Genomic DNA, 20,985 nt, shown 5'->3' on the forward strand with positions numbered 1-20,985 from the left:
CAAACTTTTTACAGTGTGTACCACCTGATAAAAAATGAAAATCATAAATTTTGCAATGCAAAATTAGTATTATTAAATTAGTAAAACTAGTATCTGCAGTAAAGATTTTTTTCATGCATGGTATACATTCTACCACAGGCAAAGTTGCCTCCATTTTTATATATATTTTTTAAATATTTTGTAATAATTTATTTGTAATAATTTATTCTGTTTTGGAAGTGTTTTTTTGTGCATCTGTATTATATTATACATACACATTAAAATTGAATCTCTGTCCAAAAATCCACTCAGTTTACTTTTGACTCACTATGAGCATCATTCATAATTTTCCCCCAGTAATTAAGGAACTATATGTATTTTCTTTTCTTATTCCAATCCATTCTTCTTTTGCAGCATTTAAATAACCTTTATCAGATTTGATGGTTTTGTTACAGACTTTTCAAAAAAGTGTTTTGCATTTCTTTCACAAATGTGGGGATTAAATTGCGTTAAAATGCACAAAACAGTGATGTCATGTTTTGAGACGAGGACCCAGGCACAGAGAGACTTGATGAATTTAAGAATCTTATGATTTAATAAAGAAATTTGCAGACTTGCACAGAGATGGTAAAATTATGATGACTGATAACGGAGACGAAGACAACAGACGACGAGGACAGGGAGGATGCAGGGAATGACAGAGACAAGGAAGAAGTCTCATTGTGACGAGTAAAGTGTATCTTGGCCGGCTGGGCAGCTCTCTGGGTGCTCAGCACCCCCAAAGCTCTGATCCTAGAATCGCCCCTGAATGCAAGGTGTTGTCAAACCTTTGAGCCAAATTTCTCCTATGCAAAACATGCAGCAGTCTGTGCCAGGCTTACTTTAAGACTGTTGGTTCCTGTCGAGCCTACACAGTACTGGTCAGTGCTGTACCAAAGCTTTAAATGCTAGAAAGAAAAAAATAAAACTCTATGCATGGGTAGCATTTAGGCATTAATAATTGATATTTTACTATGACATGACACATGAGTTTTCTGACAAATATATAATAATGAAGGATTTAACATTTTGTGAGCAGAGGCCTGTGCTGCGAATAGAAATTAAACATACCCAGTGCATGAACTAGTGAGGCTATACTGTAGGACAAATACGTACTATAGGGAAAATATGAAATGATTATCTATACAGCAGAGCACTACATTTAAATATTAATGCTTATAGAACAACAACATTGTTTTGTGTGGTTTTTAGCACCAGACACAGGAGAATAATAATATATCAGAGGAAATGAAAAAATATTATTCTTTTCTGTGTTTTGTAATGAAAAGTGTGTGACTCTAGGAAAACAGCTTAACAAACTTGAATTTAAAGCAGTGGTTCAACTTAAGAAATTAACGATTTGTTCAAGCAGTGTTATCCTCTCTCCTGTTGCACTTTGCTGTGATTGGGTGATCTAATGATGACTCATAAGAAACAATAAAATGACACAAGCACCAGATATATTAAAACACTTCACTGTGGTGTCATACACTATGCTAGAGGACCACTGGTTTAAGCACAAAGTTTTTATGAGTTTACCGTGAATAATGCATTCAACTCTTGTTGGTTATTTTCTTTGGGTGTTTTTTAATGTCTTCTTTAATACGATTTGTATTGTCTTCGTTGATGTTAACACTTCTAAGTCACTAAGTGTGGAGGGAGGTGTTGTGGAAAAAGAAGAAGCTGCGATGACAGAGCCAATGCATGGTTTAAGGATCAGGGGAACGAGAAGTGTTGATTCTAGTTTATCTCAGTGTGTAAAACTGGGAGGCAGTGAGCTCCCAGCCTTGCACTCTGATGGGGATGTTGTGATTGGAGGGTTTTTCCCTCTGCATTATGTTGTCACTGAGCCACAGCACAGCTACAACAGTAAACCTCAAATTACATCATGCAGCAGGTGAGTGTAGTATAGTGCTTTTTTTTTCTTCTTCCTTGTAACACAAAGTCAAAAAAGCATAAGCTTTGACCATATTGCCATGTTTCTATAAGACTGTTTAAATGATATTATTTTATTAAATGAATAAATATGTTATGGAGTTTTTCTTATCTACAGCTTTTATCAAAGAGCCTTTCGCTGGATGATGACTATGGTGTTTGCAGTGGAGGAAATTAACCATAATTCAAGTCTGTTACCAGGTGTTAAACTAGGCTACCATATCATAGACTGCTGTGACCATATCCCCACCGGCCTTCAGGCTCTTTTTTCGTTACTCAGACACTCTAAAACTGTCGACAGTAAAGTTGAAAGATCAGAAGATACTGAATACAATGGTATCAACGGGGAAGGGTTAAAGACTGTAAGACTAACTACAAAAGAAATAATGACCTCATTGAAAAATAGAAATGAAATTTCAAATAGTGTTAAAAACACTGGATATTACCTAAATGAAAATACAAGAGAAGAAATAAAGACGAAAGAGTCTTCCACATGTCTGTATTATTCTCCGGTTCCTGCTGTGATTGGTCTTGCACCCTCTTCGTCTACAAGAGCTGTCGCTCACACACTTGGCCCTTTCAACATACCACTGGTAATATACTATACAACTTTATTTAATAGTGTTGTGTATTTGATTTGTGTTTTAGCTCAATAATACAGAAAGAAATCACTTTCTCTCTAGGTGAGTTATTTTTCCACCTGTACCTGTCTTACTGATAAGCATTTGTACCCATCATTCTTAAGAACTGTGCCAAGTGATCTCTTTCAAGTTAGAGGTCTCGTAAAGCTTGTCACATTTTTAGGCTGGTTCTGGGTGGGCACAATAGGAACTATGGTGAGATAAAAACTTTTTTAAATGCTACAATAAGACAGCTTTAGACAGCAACATGGTTTATAAATGCTTTCTGTATATACATTTCAGGATGACTACAGCCTTTATGGCATCCAGGCATTCTCTAATCAGTTTGGAAGGCAAGGTGGATGTGTGGCATTTCATCTCACCATCCCGACATCGCCCACAATGGCTGAAATACAAGAAATGACAGATACGCTGGAGAGTTCAACTGCTCGGGTTGTGGTGGTGTTTGCTACAGAAGGGAAGCTCCTAAATCTGTTCTCAGAAGTAAGTAGTGATATATAGTGTCATTATGCTCATAATTGTTTTCATGAAAATTGCTGCATTATTTTATCTATGATTTCCCAGCTAGCTCAAAGGAATGTGACAGGGATACAATGGATAGCCAGTGAAGCCTGGGTGACCTCGAGCCGACTGGCCTCACCCCAGTTTCTCGACATTCTACAGGGAACACTGGGCTTCACTTTCCCTGGAGTCAGCATCCCAGGCTTGAAAGAGTTTCTTTTGAATGTCCGACCCTCTCCCAAACCAGGAATGGAATTTTTCAATATGTTCTGGGAAGAACATTTTGGTTGTAAGCTGGAGTTTGAAAGCCAAAGAGCCAAAGACTATGAAGCAGATGATTTCAATGTTAATGATAGTTTTCGTTACAACCCAGGTTTCCAAAACAATTCTCTTTATATGGTCGGATTTAATGTGGGACAAAAAAGTTTATTTAACATGTCAGCTTATAAAGATGGTGAATATGCTTTTGAAAAGCCTGTATGCACAGGGTCAGAGGATTTGAGAAACACTGACAGCAGTTATAGTGATGTATCTCAGGTTCGAATATCCTACAATGTGTATAAAGCTGTGTATGCCGTTGCCCATGCTCTGCACACTTTTTTGAACTGCGATTCAGCAGGACCTAGCGGGGGATTGTGTGAGAAACACAGCTCATTTTCAAATGGTCAGGTAATTGAAAATATTATAAAATATTTAAATCAACATTCATGGGATTCATGTGTAGGGTTTTTTTTGCCATTCTTTTGTTTTTCTAATTCTCTTTTTTTGTAGTTTCTTCAATATCTGAAGATGGTCAATTTCACCAACCAGTTTGATGATAAAGTATACTTTGACTCCAATGGAGAGCCAGTCCCGCTTTATGACATTATTAACTGGCAGAAGGACAGCAAGGATAAAATCAGGTGGGATATAATACTTTAAAGTGCAAATGAACTGCATGTTGAAGTAATCATGAACAATAAACTATAGTTACATTTATTTTAGGATAACTGCAATTTTTGATAAAATGCTACAATACATAAATTCTTTGGCCTTTTGAAATATATTATGCTACTTTGTGCTAGATTTATCAAAGTTGGAACATATGATGGTTCAGCACCACAGAGAGAGCAGTTGCAAATAAAAAAGAACACCATTGTATGGACAAAAGGACAGTTACAGGTAGGTCATAGTTATCCTCCACGTATTTGTTATGAAACTGTTCAAATTAACTTGATACACTATCTTAAATAGCAGAAACAACATATTGATGGCTATTTTACTTTTCTCTGTTCCTTGTTCAGGTTCCTGTATCTCAGTGTAGTGCTCCATGTCCCCCTGGCAGCAGGCAGGCCACACGCCAAGGAGAGCCCAAATGCTGCTTTGATTGTTTGCCCTGTGCAGATGGAGAGATCAGCAACCAGACTGGTAGCCCATATATGTTATTTATTATTATTTTTTTAAAGAAGATAAATAAATAAATTATTATGTAGTGCAATGAAGAAGGTCATTGAATTTAAAGATGGACACTTGGAGAACCATCAAGATATGTTGATATGCAAGGAAAACTTCCATAATGTTTACACACATATAGTTACGTTTTGTGTTCCCAAAGGTTCCACTGAGTGCACAAAATGTCCTGAGTACTTCTGGTCAGACAAAGAAAAAGTGAAATGTGTTGCAGGGGAAGAAGAATTCCTCTCTTTCTATGACACCATGGGAATCATCCTGGTTGCACTCACCCTGTTGGGATTCTTACTGACCACCATCATCACCATTGTGTTTCACAGTTTCCGCTTTACACCCATCGTCAAGGCCAACAATTCAGAAATAAGTTTCTTGCTTCTCCTGTCACTCAAGCTCTGTTTCCTGTGTTCTCTGGTGTTCATTGGTCAGCCATCTTGGTGGACATGTAGGCTCCGCCAGGCAGCATTTGGGATCAGCTTTGTCCTGTGTTTGTCCTGCCTCCTTGTTAAGACCATTGTGGTCCTCCTGGCTTTCCGGACTAATGTACCTGGTTCCAAGGGTCGGAAGCTGTTTGGTACATCCCAGCAGAGGATTCTGATCATCTGTGCGACAGCTCCTCAGGTAGGACGAACAGTCACTGTCATTTAAAGATCAGTTTGTGTGTTTCTGGTATTCTTCTATTATCCTATCCTCCCCTCAGATTTGTCTCTGTTCTGGCTGGGTGTTGGGAGCACCTCCCTTTCCATTCAGGAACCCAAACTATCAAGCTTTAACTGGAAAAGTGAGTATTAAATACTGAAAATATGACTTCTGTAATTTCTTTTCTTGATTTAGTTGCCATAAACCATCAGAAAAGATGAAAATGTCTTGCAAATGTATTCGGCCTCCTTGAACTTTTCCACATTTTGTCACATTACAGCCACAAACATGAATCAATTTTATTGGAATTCCACGTGAAAGACCAATACAAAGTGGTGTACACGTGAGAAGTGGAACGAAAATCATACATGATTCCAAACATTATTTACAAATAAATAACTGCAAAGTGGGGTGTGCGTAATTATTCAGCCCCCTGAGTCAATACTTTGTAGAACCACCTTTTGCTGCAATTACAGCTGCCAGTCTTTTAGGGTATGTCTCAACCAGCTTTGCACATCTAGAGACTGAAATCCTTGCCCATTCTTCTTTGCAAAACAGCTCCAGCTCAGTCAGATTAGATGGACCGCGTTTGTGAACAGCAGTTTTCAGATCTTGCCACAGATTCTCGATTGGATTTAGATCTGGACTTTGACTGGGCCATTCTAACACATGGATATGTTTTGTTTTAAACCATTCCATTGTTGCCCTGGATTTATGTTTAGGGTCGTTGTCCCGCTGGAAGGTGAACCTTCACCCCAGTCTCAAGTCTTTTGCAGACTCCAAGAGGTTTTCTTCCAAGATTGCCCTGTATTTGGATCCATCCATCTTCCCATCAACTCTGACCAGCTTCCCTGTCCCTGCTGAAGAGAAGCATCGCCAGAGCATGATGCTGCCACCACCATATTTGACAGTGGGGATGGTGTGTTCAGAGTGATGTGCAGTGTTGGTTTTCCGCCACATATAGTGTTTTGCATTTTGGCCAAAAAGTTCCATTTTGGTTTCATCTGACCAGAGCACCTTCTTCCACATGTTTGCTGTGTCCCCCACATGGCTTTTGGCAAACTGCAAATGGGACTTCTTATGGTTTTCTGTTAACGATGGCTTTCTTCTTGCCATTCTTCCATAAAGGCCAACTTTGTGCAGTGCACGACTAATAGCTGTCCTGTGGACAGATTCCCCCACCTGAGCTGTAGATCTCTGCAGCTCGTCCAGAATCACCATGGGCCTCTTGGCTGCATTTCGGATCAGCGCTCTCCTTGTTCGGCCTATGAGTTTAGGTGGACGGCCTTGTCTTGGTAGGTTTACAGTTGTGCCATACTCCTTCCATTTCTTTTTTTTTTTTTTTTTTTTTTTTTTCTAAATGACATCAGAAACAGCAGTATGCGACATTATGTGATGGCAGAGCTTCAGTTCATCCTTTGTCATTTTTTTTTTTTTTTTTTTTTTTTTAATAAATAGGACAGGGGGAATGAATGAGAGAGAGAGGGGGAGAGAAAGAAAGAAAACCAAAGGGGAGAAGAGACGGTGAGAAGGGGGGGGAAGAGAGACAAAAAAAAAAAAAAAAAAAAAAAAAAAAACTCCTTCCATTTCTGAGTGATCGCTTGACCAGTGCTCCGTGGGATGTTCAAGGCTTGGGAAATCTATTTGTAGCCTAAGCCTGCTTCAAATTTCTCAGTAACTCTATCCCTGACCTGTCTTGTGTGTTCTTTGGACTTTATGGTGTTGTTGCTCCCAATATTCTCTTAGACAACCTCTGAGGCCGTCAAAGAGCAGCTGTATTTGTACTGACATTAGATTACACACAGGTGCACTCTATTTAGTCATTAGCACTCATCAGGCAATGTCTATGGGCAACTGACTGCACTCAGACCAAAGGGGGCTGAATAATCATGCACACCCGACTTTGCAGTTATTTATTTGTAAAAAAATGTTTGGAATCATGTATGATTTTCCTTCCACTTCTCACGTGTACACCACTTTGTACTGGTATTTCATGTAGAATTCCAATAAAATTCATTCATGTTTGTACCTGTAATGTGACAAAGTGTGGAAAAGTTCAAGGGGGCTGAATATTTTTGCAAGCCACTGTGTATATCTATATGTAGGGATATATGTATAAAGAGAGGAATGAAAAATATTCATACAAAATCTCTCTGTATTCATACTTTTTAACATCATTAGATTGTTGTGGAGTGTAAAGAGCCATGGCCTCCTGGATTCTATCTGGTCCTCGGTTACATTGGCCTACTGGCCTTTGTCTGTCTTCTCCTGGCATTCTTTGGACGAAAGCTACCGGACACATTCAACGAAGCAAAGTTCATCTCCTTCAGCATGCTGATTTTCTGGGCTGTGTGGATTTCTTTTATTCCAGCTTATGTCAGCTCTCCTGGGAAATTTTCTGTGGCAGTGGAAATATTTGCTATCTTAGCATCCAGTTTTGGATTGTTACTATGTATATTTGTCCCCAAATGTTACATTATTTTACTGCACCCTGAAAGGAATATTAAGAAAGGCATGACTGGGAAATATCCAAGATGAGCATTTTGTATTTTCAGTGTTTTTCAGAGTAATTAATAAAGTACTCACATTTGAATTTGAAGCTAAATAAAATACCATATGAGAGATGTCTTTTTTGTGTTTCTGAATAGTATTTTCCTTTTAGGCCTTTTTTAAAAGAAATATTTACAGTATGAGTACAAGTATATAAAAGGACATGTCTAGAAATTATGAAAAATAACATGAAATAGGTTATCATAAAATAAAATGACAGTGCACTGCTGTTATTGAATATCAGTGATGGGTCAAGGATAACGCAAATATAAATATACAATTAGAGCTGAGTACTATCATAAAAAGAGGAGAGAAGACAAAGACAGCAACAACCAAGATACGTGAAACCAAATATCACAATCAAACAGGAAATGATGAAAAGAGAAATAATTAAAAACAGAGACAGGAAGACTAAAACTATATCAATTATATATATGAACACCGCACTGTATAGAAAACATCACCGCAATGAAATAGCCATAGAGTCAGCAATGGACCAGACCAGATCTGGTTCTGAGGGCCTCAGGGATTGTAAAGTTGGAAACTAAGAGACAGATTCACTGATGTTTTGCACCAATACAAACTGAGTTTTGGTGTAAAAGAAAAAAAAGAAAAGAAACTACTCTGGCTACTGAAAAAGAGAGCACATTGAAAAGCGGTAGGAACTCTGAGATTTTTGCAACTGACCATCTCACAAACACATTTCTGGGAGTTTCTTTCTTGAGACCTAAAATATAGGGAGGGCAATATTTACTAACGTTTGGCATATGCAATTTACTCCTAATCTTGCCAATATTTAATGTGAAATAAAGCATGCTGGAGTTTTTTTACGCTTAATACAATGGCAGCTACTGTATTTCTGCACAGAGGAAGCACTGAAAGGATTTAAGAACTTGTGCTGAGAGTGAGATTTTTCTCCCAATCACAGGTGCACTCATGTCAGTTTATTTGGAATGCAAGATGAAGATGTGTTTTAAAAAGTGTCAGCTGCACGCTGATCAGCACTTTCTATCTGTTTCTCTCTCTCTAACACTCTCTCTCCCCCCTTCTCTCTCGCCGGGGCGGAACTCACTGTGGGTTCACGCCCTCGGCCCACGCCCTCGGCCCACGCCTTCGGGAAATGAGACACCTGGGTCTCATCAAGATGATCAGTATTTAAGCCTTGAAGTGACTGCTGTTCGTCGCTGGATCGTTGTCGACCACGCGCTAGTGAAAGCCAAGCTACAGCAAGTTCAGCTAAGTGTGTTTTTGGTGCATCGTATTTAATCACGTCTCCCTGTCTGCAGAGTTCCCTGGATTTCTCCCCATGTGATTCCCAAGTGGCGAGTGTTGGAGTGAGAGCATGTGATCGTGTGTATGGATTATCTGAAGAACGTGTGCTGTTCCCCTGGACTTCCCTGGAACCCCTTTTCCCCCACTCAGCTGTACATAGCACTCCTCCCGCACCTTCTTGTATATACACCTGGTGAATTGTAAATAAACCTTTCTTGTGTGCATCCGAGCCCGGAGTCCTGCGCTTGAGTCCTCCTTTGAACCGTAAACAAAAAGGATAGGTTAAAGAAGTGACACGATTCAATTCAATTCAATTTTATTTTATTTATGTAGCACCAAATCACAACAAAAGTCGCCTCAAGGCGCTTCATAGATACAGAGAAAAACCCAACAATCATATGACCCCCTATGAGCAAGCACTTTAGCGACAGTGGGAACGAAAAACTCCCTTTTAACAGGAAGAAACCTCCGGCAGAACCAGGCTCAGGGAGGGGCGGCCATCTGCTGTGACCGGTTGGGGTGAGAGAAGGAATACAGGATAAAAGACATGCTGTGGAAGAGAGACAGAGGTTAATAACAGATATGATTCAATGCAGAGAGCTCTATTAATACATAGTGAGTGAGAAAGGTGACTGGAAAGGAAAAACTCAATGCATCATGGGAATCCCCCGGCAGCCTACGTCTATTGCAGCATAACTAGGGGAGGATTCAGGATGACTTCAAGCTAAAACATATTCAGTTGAAAACTGGAGAAAGTGAAAGGTGAGAGCTGACGAGAGAGAAAAGTATTTTTATAAACTGCGACCACTCCTCCACCTTGGCCCGTAGTCCTCTGTGAGTTAAAATATGAATGGTCTGGCGGTAACAGTTCTGAGAAATAGCTAAACTCAACGTCACCTAGTCAGGTTTCTGTCACACAGAGGAAATCCAGATTATGATAAGTGAAAAAATCCTTCAGTATGAAAGTTTTATTTGTGTTAACCAGGGCAATCCAAGCAGGGTCCATCAGGCTGGTGACAGCCACCCAAGGAACCTGTGTTACTGGCCGAAGATTCCGCAGATTCACTCCACTGCTGCCAAGAAAATAGAATAAACGTACATGTGTGGGCAGCATTGTTTATTGTTGTGTGAATATGTAGTTTCTAAATTTTTATTTAACTTTACTATGACTGCTACCATGACTGCTACCATTATATTGACTAGCAAAACCTCAGCCTACAGGCAGTTTTTGCCAGTGCTGCAGTGCTTTTTCAAAGTCTTCATTCCATATTTAAGGTTGACTCTAACAAAGTGGGTGACTTCACAGATGCAAATTAAGTTACAAATGAACAATGTGCATTGTAGTTGAGATGTGAATAAAACAAACAGAGAACATAAGGTCACATTTGCGGCTGATGATGATGAAATGAACATTATATATATGAAAATCAGATGAATTGAGATTTATATATTTTTTTAACTTATAGATGTTAACAAATGCTTTATGTGTAACCACGTTTATGCAAAGTTTGGATCAGATGGCCCACCCGTTATGAAAGGTATTTTATACATACATACACGTTCATACACTATGATCATTGTAATTGCGGCACTCTGGCTCTGTTTCACTCTTCTGTACCACCTTTAGGAGTCAGTCCAGAAACAGGTATTTGAAACGCGAGCAAGACTATGGGCAGAAATCTGTGCCATCAGAAACTGAATTTGAATAAGTTAAATTTGAATTTGAATTGCTCAGACTGAATCTGAATTGTAACTTGAATAAATGCTTTTGAAAACTGAATTTGAATTAGTCTAATTTGAAATTCAATTTATGGTTTGAAAATGATCATTACTAAATTGAAATTCAATTTTATATTTTGAAAAATGAATTCATTTGCTTTGAAACGGCATTTTATCCTTTAAAAATTCAGCTCTCGAATAATTTCAGTTTCACTTCTCACCATTCAGTTTCAGTTCTACAATTCAATTTCAGTTCCAAAATTCAGTTTTTTGGAACTTACATCCGGTTCCGGTTCAAGCGCAGATTAATAGAACTACGTTTTACTAGCGGACCGAAAGTGTTACTGACGGGAATCTATAGCGTCTTGAGCAGAATTAAGACTTCAGAAGTCATTCGTCATGTCGAATGACCAGCGGATAAACTCTCAGTGTTGTGATATTTTGATACCATGGTAGCATTTACAGGATATTGTTTTATAGTGATATTATACAGGAAAACTGTTACTCAATAAGGCCCATTTACTAGTTGTTTTTCTCTTTCTCTGTGACCCAAGAATTGATGTGTAAGACTCACAGGCTGGTACCCCAAGGTCGAAAATACCACAGAGACGAGACCACTTCCTTACTCCCATCCTCCCTTCTTTATCTCCTAGAAAAGAGCTTGTTAAAGGCCAGGTGGTTTGTTTCAGAATTCACTAATGAAAGAACTCTGTATTCTATGTCTAGGAGTGTATTTTGCTGGAATGATCATAAATTGTAGCTGAACTGATAAACTACACAAAGGATACTTCTTTGCTCAGAAGGCAGGAAGACGTTTCCTTATTTGGTCTGTACCGGTTTGAACTGAGAATCTGCTGACACACGAACCTTTTTTTTCCTCTATATAAACTGTTGTATATTGAATAAACCTTTGAGTTGATTTTGGAAGAGCAACCTGAAGCAGTTTCTGTGTCATTTTGTTCTCCCAAGCTACTCCCGGCGCTGTAACTAACCTGCTGAACGGCATACCTGAGCTTACTTTGAATAATTAATTTTATACAGAACTCTGCTTATCGGTGCTCACGCCTTGGAGGAAACCCGATCCATGGAGAAACCCGGGACGGAGATTTCTTTCACTCAGGTTGGTAATAAATGTATTACATGTATAAGAACAAGCGTCATGTTAACAAATGATAGCCGTACAGTAACTTTTATGCTTATTGTAGCTGTTAGCTAAAAACGCTAATTTAGCGTAGTTTGCCCTGGATTCAGCTTTGACAAACAAATATGATCGACTGTTTCTAGTAGAATTCCAAAGTTGTCATCTTCTACCCTCTCAGAGTACCCCCTCTGTATGCTTGCAGAGACCCCTACAGTAGGGAAACATGCAAAACGGTGTCCAAACCTTTGTGTTTTAGCTTTATTTATGTCTTACACAGCATCCCAACTCTTTAGCTAACTTAATAACATTAGCTAAAGTGAATAGTTAGTATAATTCATTAGTGCAGCATTACTGGATCACCTCTGTTTGAAGTGATATAATATGATATACAACTATCACTGTTTAACTACCATAATAATTCTTAGAGTACTGAGTGCATGCTTAATTAGATTTTTTTTTTTAAAAGCATACTGCTCCATTACTATGTTTGACAGGCTGAAGTTGTCGGGTCACCTCCTAAATCGACCATCTTTTACAGGTGTTTTGTGCCAGAAATGGAGTGTCCACTGAAGACTGAAGATACTGAATCTCTACGCCTTGCCATTGATCCCTCTTGTGCCTTCATCTAGACAAGAGACATTAACTTAACCACTGTCATATGCTCTGTACCTACATCACCTTCCCTGACAGTTGTAGCTTGGCTCATCTGAGGGTGAAATTATAAGAATGTGTTATTTTGCAAAGTGCTCTCTAGGGTTCCTAAATAAAATATGGCATTGAAGCCATTTCTTTTGAATTAATCCCTTCTTCTTAAATATAAGAACCTTTTCTGGTTTTAATGGCACTTTGGATTTCCTTACTTTCTGTTCCACTTCCAAACCCAAATAGATGCTGACAAGCTGCCACAGTAACATGGAAGAGGGAAAGAAGTTGGAAAGGACTACAACAAATAAACCTAATGCCTAACAATGAAAAATGTAAAATAAGAACAACAACAATAATAATAATAATAATAATAAAGATAAAAGATGAAGTAACAAGTTTTTAGTTTCTTGTTTATTCCAAATGATCATCCAGATGTCTGTGACATGTGATGACAAACACCATAATGGAAGGCCTTAGTCATCACATGCTTAAACTCATCATATATTTTTGCATATGCTGAACAGGCAGTCAGACATGCTGTAACTGTGGGGTAGAAAACAGCATGAACACCATACGGCAGGGGTCTCAAACTCCAGTCCTCGAGGGCATGGAAAAGTTGCATGACACTGGCCCTTGAGGACTGGAGTTTGAGACCCCTGTGATATGGAATATGACAGGTGTGGTTGAGCTGCATGAAGACTCTGAAGTTTCTGTTCTCTTCTGGCAGGACAGTAATGTGGCCTTGTCCTGTGAGCCACTGTAAGGATGTTCTTAGAGTAGAACTGGACTGTCACCGGCCTCAGGCTCTTCACCCTTTTCAAAGACAAAGCAGTCATTTAGATAAAATATTAGATATTGTTTACCTGTAAATGCACAAAGAGAATTTAGAAATGTAATTATTGTCAAGAGTGAACAAGCGCTGACAGTGTAATCTATAGCTGTGGCCAAACGTTTAGAGAATGAGAAGTGTTGTTTGCTTATTTACAAAGTTTACTGTTTCAGTTATAGTTGTGTATCATATTATATCACTTCAAACAGAGGTGATCCAGTAATGCTGCACTAATGAATTACACTTTAGCTAAAGTTATTAAGTTAGCTAAAGAGTTGGGATGCTGTGTAAGACATAAATAAAGCTAAAACACAAAGGTTTGGACACCGTTTTGCATGTTTCCCTACAGTAGGGAAACATGCAAAACACCCAGTTTATCTGCAAGCATACAGAGGGGGTACTCTGAGAGGGTAGAAGATGACAACTTTGGAATTCTGCTAGAAACAGTCGATCATATTTGTTTGTCAAAGCTGAATCCAGGGCAAACTACGCTAAATTAGCGTTTTTAGCTAACAGCTACAATAAGATAAGATAAGATAACCTTTATTAGTCCCACACGTGGGAAATTTGTTTTGTCACAGCAGGAAGTGGACAGTGCAAAAGTTATGAGACAAAAATTAGAATAAGCATAAAAGTTACTGTACGGCTATCATTTGTTAACATGACGCTTGTTCTTATACATGTAATACATTTATTACCAACCTGAGAGTTTATCTGCTGGTCATTCGACATGACTAATGACTTCTGAAGTCTTAATTCAGCTCAAGACGCTGTAGATTCCCGCTAGTAAAACGTAGTTCTATTAATCTGCGCTTGAACCGGAACCGGATGTAAGTTCCAAAAAAACTGAATTTTGGAACTGAAATTGAATTGTAGAACTGAAACTGAATGGTGAGAAGTGAAACTGAAATTATTCGAGAGCTGAATTTTTAAAGGATGAAATGCAGTTTCAAAGCAAATCAATTCATTTTCAAAATATAAAATTCAATTTCAATTTAGTAATGATCACTTTCAAACCATAAATTGAATTTCAAATTAGACTAATTCAAATTCAGTTTTCAAAAGCATTTATTCAAGTTACAATTCAGATTCAGTCTGAGCAATTCAAATTCAAATTTAACTTATTCAAATTCAGTTTCTGATGGCACAGATTTCTGCCCATACAAGACCAGGTACTTTTGTTCCAGAAAAGATTAAAATGGCAACACACGGTCAAAAAACTGTGTTGCTTCTAGCTTATCCGACTCCCCGACTACTTAAGCATAAATACTTAACAACAAACATGTATATTTCTTCTTTTAATCATTTTACCACTACCAATAAACTATTCTTTAATTGCTCTAAATTGCTTCATCTTACCATGATGATTGTAAAACTCAGAGAAATGGATAGAACAAACGGAATCATTCTTATTAATTTCCTGTGTTTTTATTTTAATATGTATGACATATTTTATTTTTGTTACCCCTAGGATGACAGTGTTTCAGTTTAATAACTCAAGGTTCAGGTGAACTGTGTTGCATGCAGTTTGCTGTGATTGGGTCATCTTGTGATGACTCACACGAAATGATGTAATGTCAAAAAACATGGCAGTTTTTAATGCACCTTATGAGCCTGTCACAGACTCTGTTGGAGGAGTATTTTTCTCAGCACACATAGTTTTTATGGGGTTACAGTGGATTATGCATTGCACCCTTTTTGATAATTGTGTTTGGCTGCTTTTTTGTATCTTTACTTGTCTTTGTATTGTTTGCGCTGATGTTCCTCAGACTGTAGGTGAAAGAAAACTACTGAGTGTGGAGGGAGATGCTGTGACACAGCCTGGTTTAAGGATCAGAGAAGTGAGAAACGTTAGTTCTAATTTACCTCAGTGTGTAAAGCTGGGAGGCAGCGAGCTCTTAGCCTTGCACTCTGATGGCGATGTTGTCATTGGGGGTTTTTTTCCACTGCATGTTGCATCTAATCCACAGTACAGCTACAACAGCAAACCCCAAACTACACCTTGCAGCCGGTGAGTGCAAAGGTACTGTTAATATCTGCTGATTTTGATACTATTTCCATGTTCCTATGAGGTTGATTTCTGTATGATAAAATAAATACTTTTTCCACTTTTAATTAATTCATTCATTTTTTTAAAGCTTTTATCAACGGGGCTTTCGTTGGATGATGGCTATGATATTTGCAGTGGAGGAAATTAACTGTAATTCAAGTCTGTTACCAGGTGTTAAACTAGGCTACTGGATTATGGACAGCTGTAACCACATCCATAACAGCCTGCAGGCTCTTCTGTCCTTACTCGGTCACTCTAAAGCTATCAGCAGTGTGGTAGAAAACACAGCAGAAACTGACAGTGGTATTGAAATGGAAGCATTAAAGACTGGTGAAACAACACAAAAGGAAAGAATGCTAACACAAAAAAAGGGCTGTATTAAAGCTAATACCACAATGCTGAATAGTCTTAAAAAAACTGTAAATGACATAAAAGTAAATGCAACAGAAGAGACAAAAGCAAACCAGTCATCCACATGTCTGTATTATTCTCCTGTGCCTGCTGTGATTGGTCTTGCATCCTCTTCCCCCACAAGAGCTATAGCTCAAACACTTGGACCTTTTAACATACCACTGGTAATACACCACACAGCTTTGTTTTTTAATGTTATATACTTGATTTGTGTTTTCTCTCAATGATAAAAATGAACTCACTTTCCATCTAGGTGAGTTATTTTGCCACTTGTACCTGTCTTACTGACAAGCGCTTGTATCCATCATTCTTGAGAACTGTGCCAAGTGATGTCTTTCAAGTTAGAGGTCTTGTAAATCTTGTCACTTACTTTGGTTGGTTCTGGGTGGGCACACTAGGCACAACGGTGAGATCAAAATCTTTTTTAAGTGCTATGACATGACTTATAAATCTTTCATATATATATATATATATATATATATATATATGTGTGTGTGTGTGTGTGTGTGTGTGTGTGTGTATTTATTTATTTATTTATTTATTTTTTCAGGATGACTACAGCCTTTATGGCATACAAGCATTCTCTATTCAATTTAGAAAAGAAGGTGGGTGTGTGGCATATCACCGCACTATCCCAACATCACCCACAGTGGCTGAGATAAAAGAAATAGCAGACAAGCTGCAGAGTTCAACTGCTCGGGTTGTGGTGGTGTTTGCTACAGAAGTGGAACTGCTAGATCTGCTTTTAGAAGTAAGTATGTTTGTTGATTTATTATGTGATTTAAAATAAAACTTTATACTCACATTTTTTTCACATTTTTGATTTTATAAAACTATTATAAGACAGAAACTGCAACATAAATTGTGTCTGTTTTCATGATTACATAATATTATCCAGCTTGCTAGGAGGAATGTGACTGGGATACAGTGGATAGCAAGTGAAGCTTGGGTTACCTCTAGCCGGCTAGCCTCACCTGAATTCCACCCTCTCCTAGTGGGAACACTGGGGTTCTCTTTCCCCGGAGTCAACATCCCAGGCTTTCAAGAGTTTCTTTTGACTGTCCGACCCTCTCCCAAACCAGGAATGGAATTTTTCAATATGTTCTGGGAAGAACATTTTGGTTGCAAGCTAGAATTTGAAAGCCAAAGACCCAAAGACTATGAAGCAAATATTGTTGATAACGTCACTGATATGTATAGTTTTCACTACAACAGGAACGGAGATGATTGTTTATTTAATGGGAGAGTGGAGGAAAAACCCGTGTGCACAGGTTCAGAGGATTTGCGATACACTGACAGCAGTTATAGTGATGTATCTCAGGTTAGAATTTCCTATAATGTGTATAAAGCTGTGTACACCATTGCTCATGCTCTTCACAAATTTTTGAAGTGTGACTCAACAGGACTAAATGAGGGATTATGTGAGATGCACAACTCATTTGCAAATGGTCAGGTAAGTGAACTTATAACAAAATATACCATGAGGATAATGTATACTTTATACTTTATTGATCCCCGTAGGGAAATTCCTCTCTGCATTTAACACATTCACTCAGGGAAGCAGTGTTAATGTGAGCTCATGTGTTTTTGTAGGTTTTTAAAATATTTTCTAATGATCTTTTCTTGTAGTTTCTTCAAGATCTGAAAATGGTGAATTTCACTAACCAGTTTGATGAGAAAATATACTTTGACTCGAATGGAGAGCCAGTCCCGCTTTATGACATTGTTAACTGGCAGGAGAGCAGCAAGGATAAAATCAGGTGAAATGTAATACTTCCGCATATAATTGAACAGTGAACGTAATCACCAAAAATATGCAATATTTCTATTTCATGATGCAGTTCTATTGCATGTATTATTTGGTTAGAATGCATTTTGAAATAATTTACCGTTTTTTATCATAGCTTTATCAAAGTTGGAAGCTATGATGGTTCAGTTCCACAAGGACAGCAGTTGAAGATAGTGAAAAACACTATTGTTTGGACAAAAAAGCAATCTCAGGTACGTCAGAGTTAACCTCAAAATATTTATTTTTGTGCCTTTAAATTATTTTTCTTTTACTCTGGACAACAATCTCATAATTCCACTATGTGAAATAATGAAGTTTCCAATCCAATCTAGGATTTCCAATCATGCCAAAAAGTTGGTTCTGTTAATCTGGACATAGTGTTTTTAGTGGGAGAAATGTTTCATCACTCATCCAACTGACTTCTTCAGTCCCACCTGACTGCAGGTTTCCTTACATCTTTCACCATTTTACAATGCTGTGATTGCAGCCATTCCCCAACTCTGCGAATAGTATTCATGGCCATTGATCAATGATAGACAATTATTTGATCAGTGGTTGTTGATCAATTGTGAACAACCACATATTGATGATCAAGAAACTGACCTCACAGCCCGTTGTTCATTCAGTGGGCTAGTTTTAGTCATTGTGCAAAGGTACTGTTTACAAGGTAAGGAACCCTGCAGTCAGCTGAGACTGAGTGACAAAACTTTTCTCCCACTGAAAACGTTACATCCATGTCAACTTTTTGGAATTTACATACCTGGATGATTGAGCATACATCAAGATATTTCATTATGTGAACTCTTAAGGACAAAACAGACAAAACAAAACAAAAAAAACAAAAACAATACTCATTTCTTCATTTGTTTTTTTTTTTCTACTTTAAATGGGGAAAAGTCTTTGATACACCATGTCAGTTTGTTAGAAACTGCATATCAATGCCCGTTATTAAACCTTTCTGTGTTCCTTGTTCAGGTTCCTGTATCTCAGTGTAGTGCTCCATGTCCCCCTGGCAGCAGGCAGGCCACGCGCCAAGGAGAGCCCAAATGCTGCTTTGATTGTTTGCCCTGTGCAGATGGAGAGATCAGCAACCAGACTGGTAGCCTATATAAGTTCAAACACACAAACAAACAATATCCTCCTTTAGCATTATGTAGTGCAATCAAGAAGGTCATTACAGTAACAGAAATGTTGCAGAGTGGAAAAATTATGAAAACGTGATCATATATCTGTTTTATTTGTTCCCAAAGGTTCCAGTGAGTGCACAAAATGTCCTGAGTACTTCTGGTCAGACAAAGAAAAAGTGAAATGTGTTGCAGGGGAAGAAGAATTCCTGTCTTTCAGTGACACCATGGGAATCATCCTGGTTGCACTCACCCTGTTGGGATTCTTACTGACTACCATCATCACCATTGTCTTTCACAGTTTCCGCTTTACACCCATTGTCAAGGCCAATAACTCAGAAATAAGTTTCTTGCTTCTCCTGTCACTCAAGCTCTGTTTCCTGTGTTCTCTGGTGTTCATTGGTCAGCCGTCTTGGTGGACATGTAGGCTCCGCCAGGCAGCATTTGGGATCAGCTTTGTCCTGTGTTTGTCCTGCCTCCTTGTTAAGACCATTGTGGTCCTCCTGGCTTTCCGGACTAATGTACCTGGTTCCAGGGGTCGGAAGCTGTTTGGTACATCCCAGCAGAGGATTCTGATCATCTGTGCGACAGCTCCTCAGGTAGGACGAACAGTCACTGTCATTTAAAGATCAGTTTGTGTGTTTCTGGTATTCTTCTATCATCCTATCCTCCCCTCAGATTTGTCTCTGTTCTGGCTGGGTGTTGGGAGCACCTCCCTTTCCATTCAGGAACCCAAACTACCAAGCTTTAACTGGAAAAGTGAGTATGAAGAACTGAAAATCTGAATTCTGTAATTTATGTTTTCATATTGCCATCAACCATCACAAAAGCCAGTAACACACAGTAACATAGAGGAACCAAACATAATGATTTAAAATCTCAGTGTATTCATTCTTGTTTGAAATCCTTAGTCTTGTAATTTATTTTCTTGATTTAGTTGATATTGCCATGAACCATCCAAAAAGACGGAATTATCCATATCTGTATCTATATTTATATATGTGGTAAGAGACAAATAAAAAATATTCATAAAAATATCCCTGTTTTTATACTTGTTTAACATCTTTAGATTGTGGTGGAGTGTAAAGAGCCATGGCCTCCTGGGTTCTATCTGCTCCTCGGTTACATTGGCCTACTGGCCTTTGTCTGTCTTCTCCTGGCATTCTTTGGACGAAAGCTACCGGACACATTCAACGAAGCAAAGTTCATCTCCTTCAGCATGCTGATTTTCTGGGCTGTGTGGATTTCTTTTATTCCAGCTTATGTCAGCTCTCCTGGGAAATTTTCTGTGGCAGTGGAAATATTTGCTATCTTAGCATCCAGTTTTGGATTGTTACTATGTATATTTGTCCCCAAATGTTACATTATTTTACTGCACCCTGAAAGGAATATTAAGAAAGGCATGACTGGGAAATATCAAAGATGAACATTTATATTCTCAGTGTTTGTGAGAGTAAACAATTTATACAGTTATCATATTTTAATGTGAAAAAAAATTAAATGTCATATTAGCATTACACTATTGTTAAAAGCTTTTACTTTCCAACCTTGATTTCAGCATTTACTCTGTCCTTCAGGGAGCATTGTTTAAATGTTAGACATAATGAAAAGGGGGGTTAAGCCACCATAGAGAAACCTTTTTAAAAAAAAAACATTTGAAACCAGGCCAATTTTCTAATTTAGTTATTGTTATATGAACTCACAACTGGTATTGATACTGCACAAACATTTTTCTTTAACTATTTTAAAATTTACTGAAGTCTTTCAAACACAGAAACCATTTACTTCTCTAAAATAAAAGACTAGATATGATGTCTGTTGACAACACCTCTCAAGATTTTCACAATGTGTTTTTTCCTATATACAAATAAAGAATTATAAGAAATGTTATACATTAAATAACCTTGGACGTTTTCCTTATGACAGCTGGGATAGGTTCCAGCACCCCCAGCGACCCTGAAAAGGATAAGTGGACGTGAATGGATGAATGGATGGATGGATTTTCCTCATGATGTGTCTTTTCTTTTCGGTCAGCACAGACGAATTTTTAAATAAATTAACCCAGTTATTAAGTCTATACCACTAATATTCTTTTCTAGACATTCACTGCGGAACAGCTATATGTCTTCAAAATATAAAATAAGCTTCTTGTTATAATACATATTTATGCACTTTATCTACTTGTACACTGTACTCCAGTTATTATAACATAATTTACCTACAGCTTAGTCAATACAAAGCTAAAATATTATTATATAATAATGTATTTGAATTA

At 38.0% G+C, this 20,985-nt stretch overlaps 2 protein-coding genes across 2 annotated transcripts; both read left to right on the forward strand.

Annotated features, from left to right (window-relative positions):
* Positions 1-2,096: 2,096 nt before the first annotated feature.
* On the forward strand, positions 2,097-8,027 carry LOC113036511 (extracellular calcium-sensing receptor-like). The gene is made up of 12 exons (XM_080288941.1): positions 2,097-2,224; positions 2,378-2,546; positions 2,637-2,789; positions 2,877-3,077; positions 3,258-3,440; positions 3,570-3,764; positions 3,867-3,997; positions 4,160-4,256; positions 4,379-4,502; positions 4,690-5,162; positions 5,242-5,322; positions 7,362-8,027. The coding sequence occupies exons 1-12, from the start codon at positions 2,097-2,099 to the stop codon at positions 7,716-7,718; spliced, it is 2,292 nt and encodes a 763-aa protein (XP_080145067.1). The 3' UTR covers positions 7,719-8,027.
* Positions 8,028-15,499: 7,472 nt separating this feature from the next.
* Positions 15,500-20,609, forward strand: LOC113036380 (extracellular calcium-sensing receptor-like). The gene is made up of 12 exons (XM_080288722.1): positions 15,500-15,661; positions 15,839-15,961; positions 16,051-16,203; positions 16,348-16,552; positions 16,793-16,987; positions 17,057-17,250; positions 17,427-17,557; positions 17,702-17,798; positions 18,562-18,685; positions 18,837-19,309; positions 19,389-19,469; positions 19,780-20,609. Exons 1-12 carry the CDS (start codon positions 15,500-15,502, stop codon positions 20,134-20,136), a joined length of 2,295 nt encoding a protein of 764 aa, XP_080144848.1. The 3' UTR covers positions 20,137-20,609.
* Positions 20,610-20,985: the final 376 nt, after the last annotated feature.

The sequence above is a fragment of the Astatotilapia calliptera genome, chromosome 14, assembly GCF_964374335.1.
Source record: "Astatotilapia calliptera chromosome 14, fAstCal68.1, whole genome shotgun sequence".
Lineage (NCBI taxonomy): Eukaryota > Metazoa > Chordata > Actinopteri > Cichliformes > Cichlidae > Astatotilapia > Astatotilapia calliptera.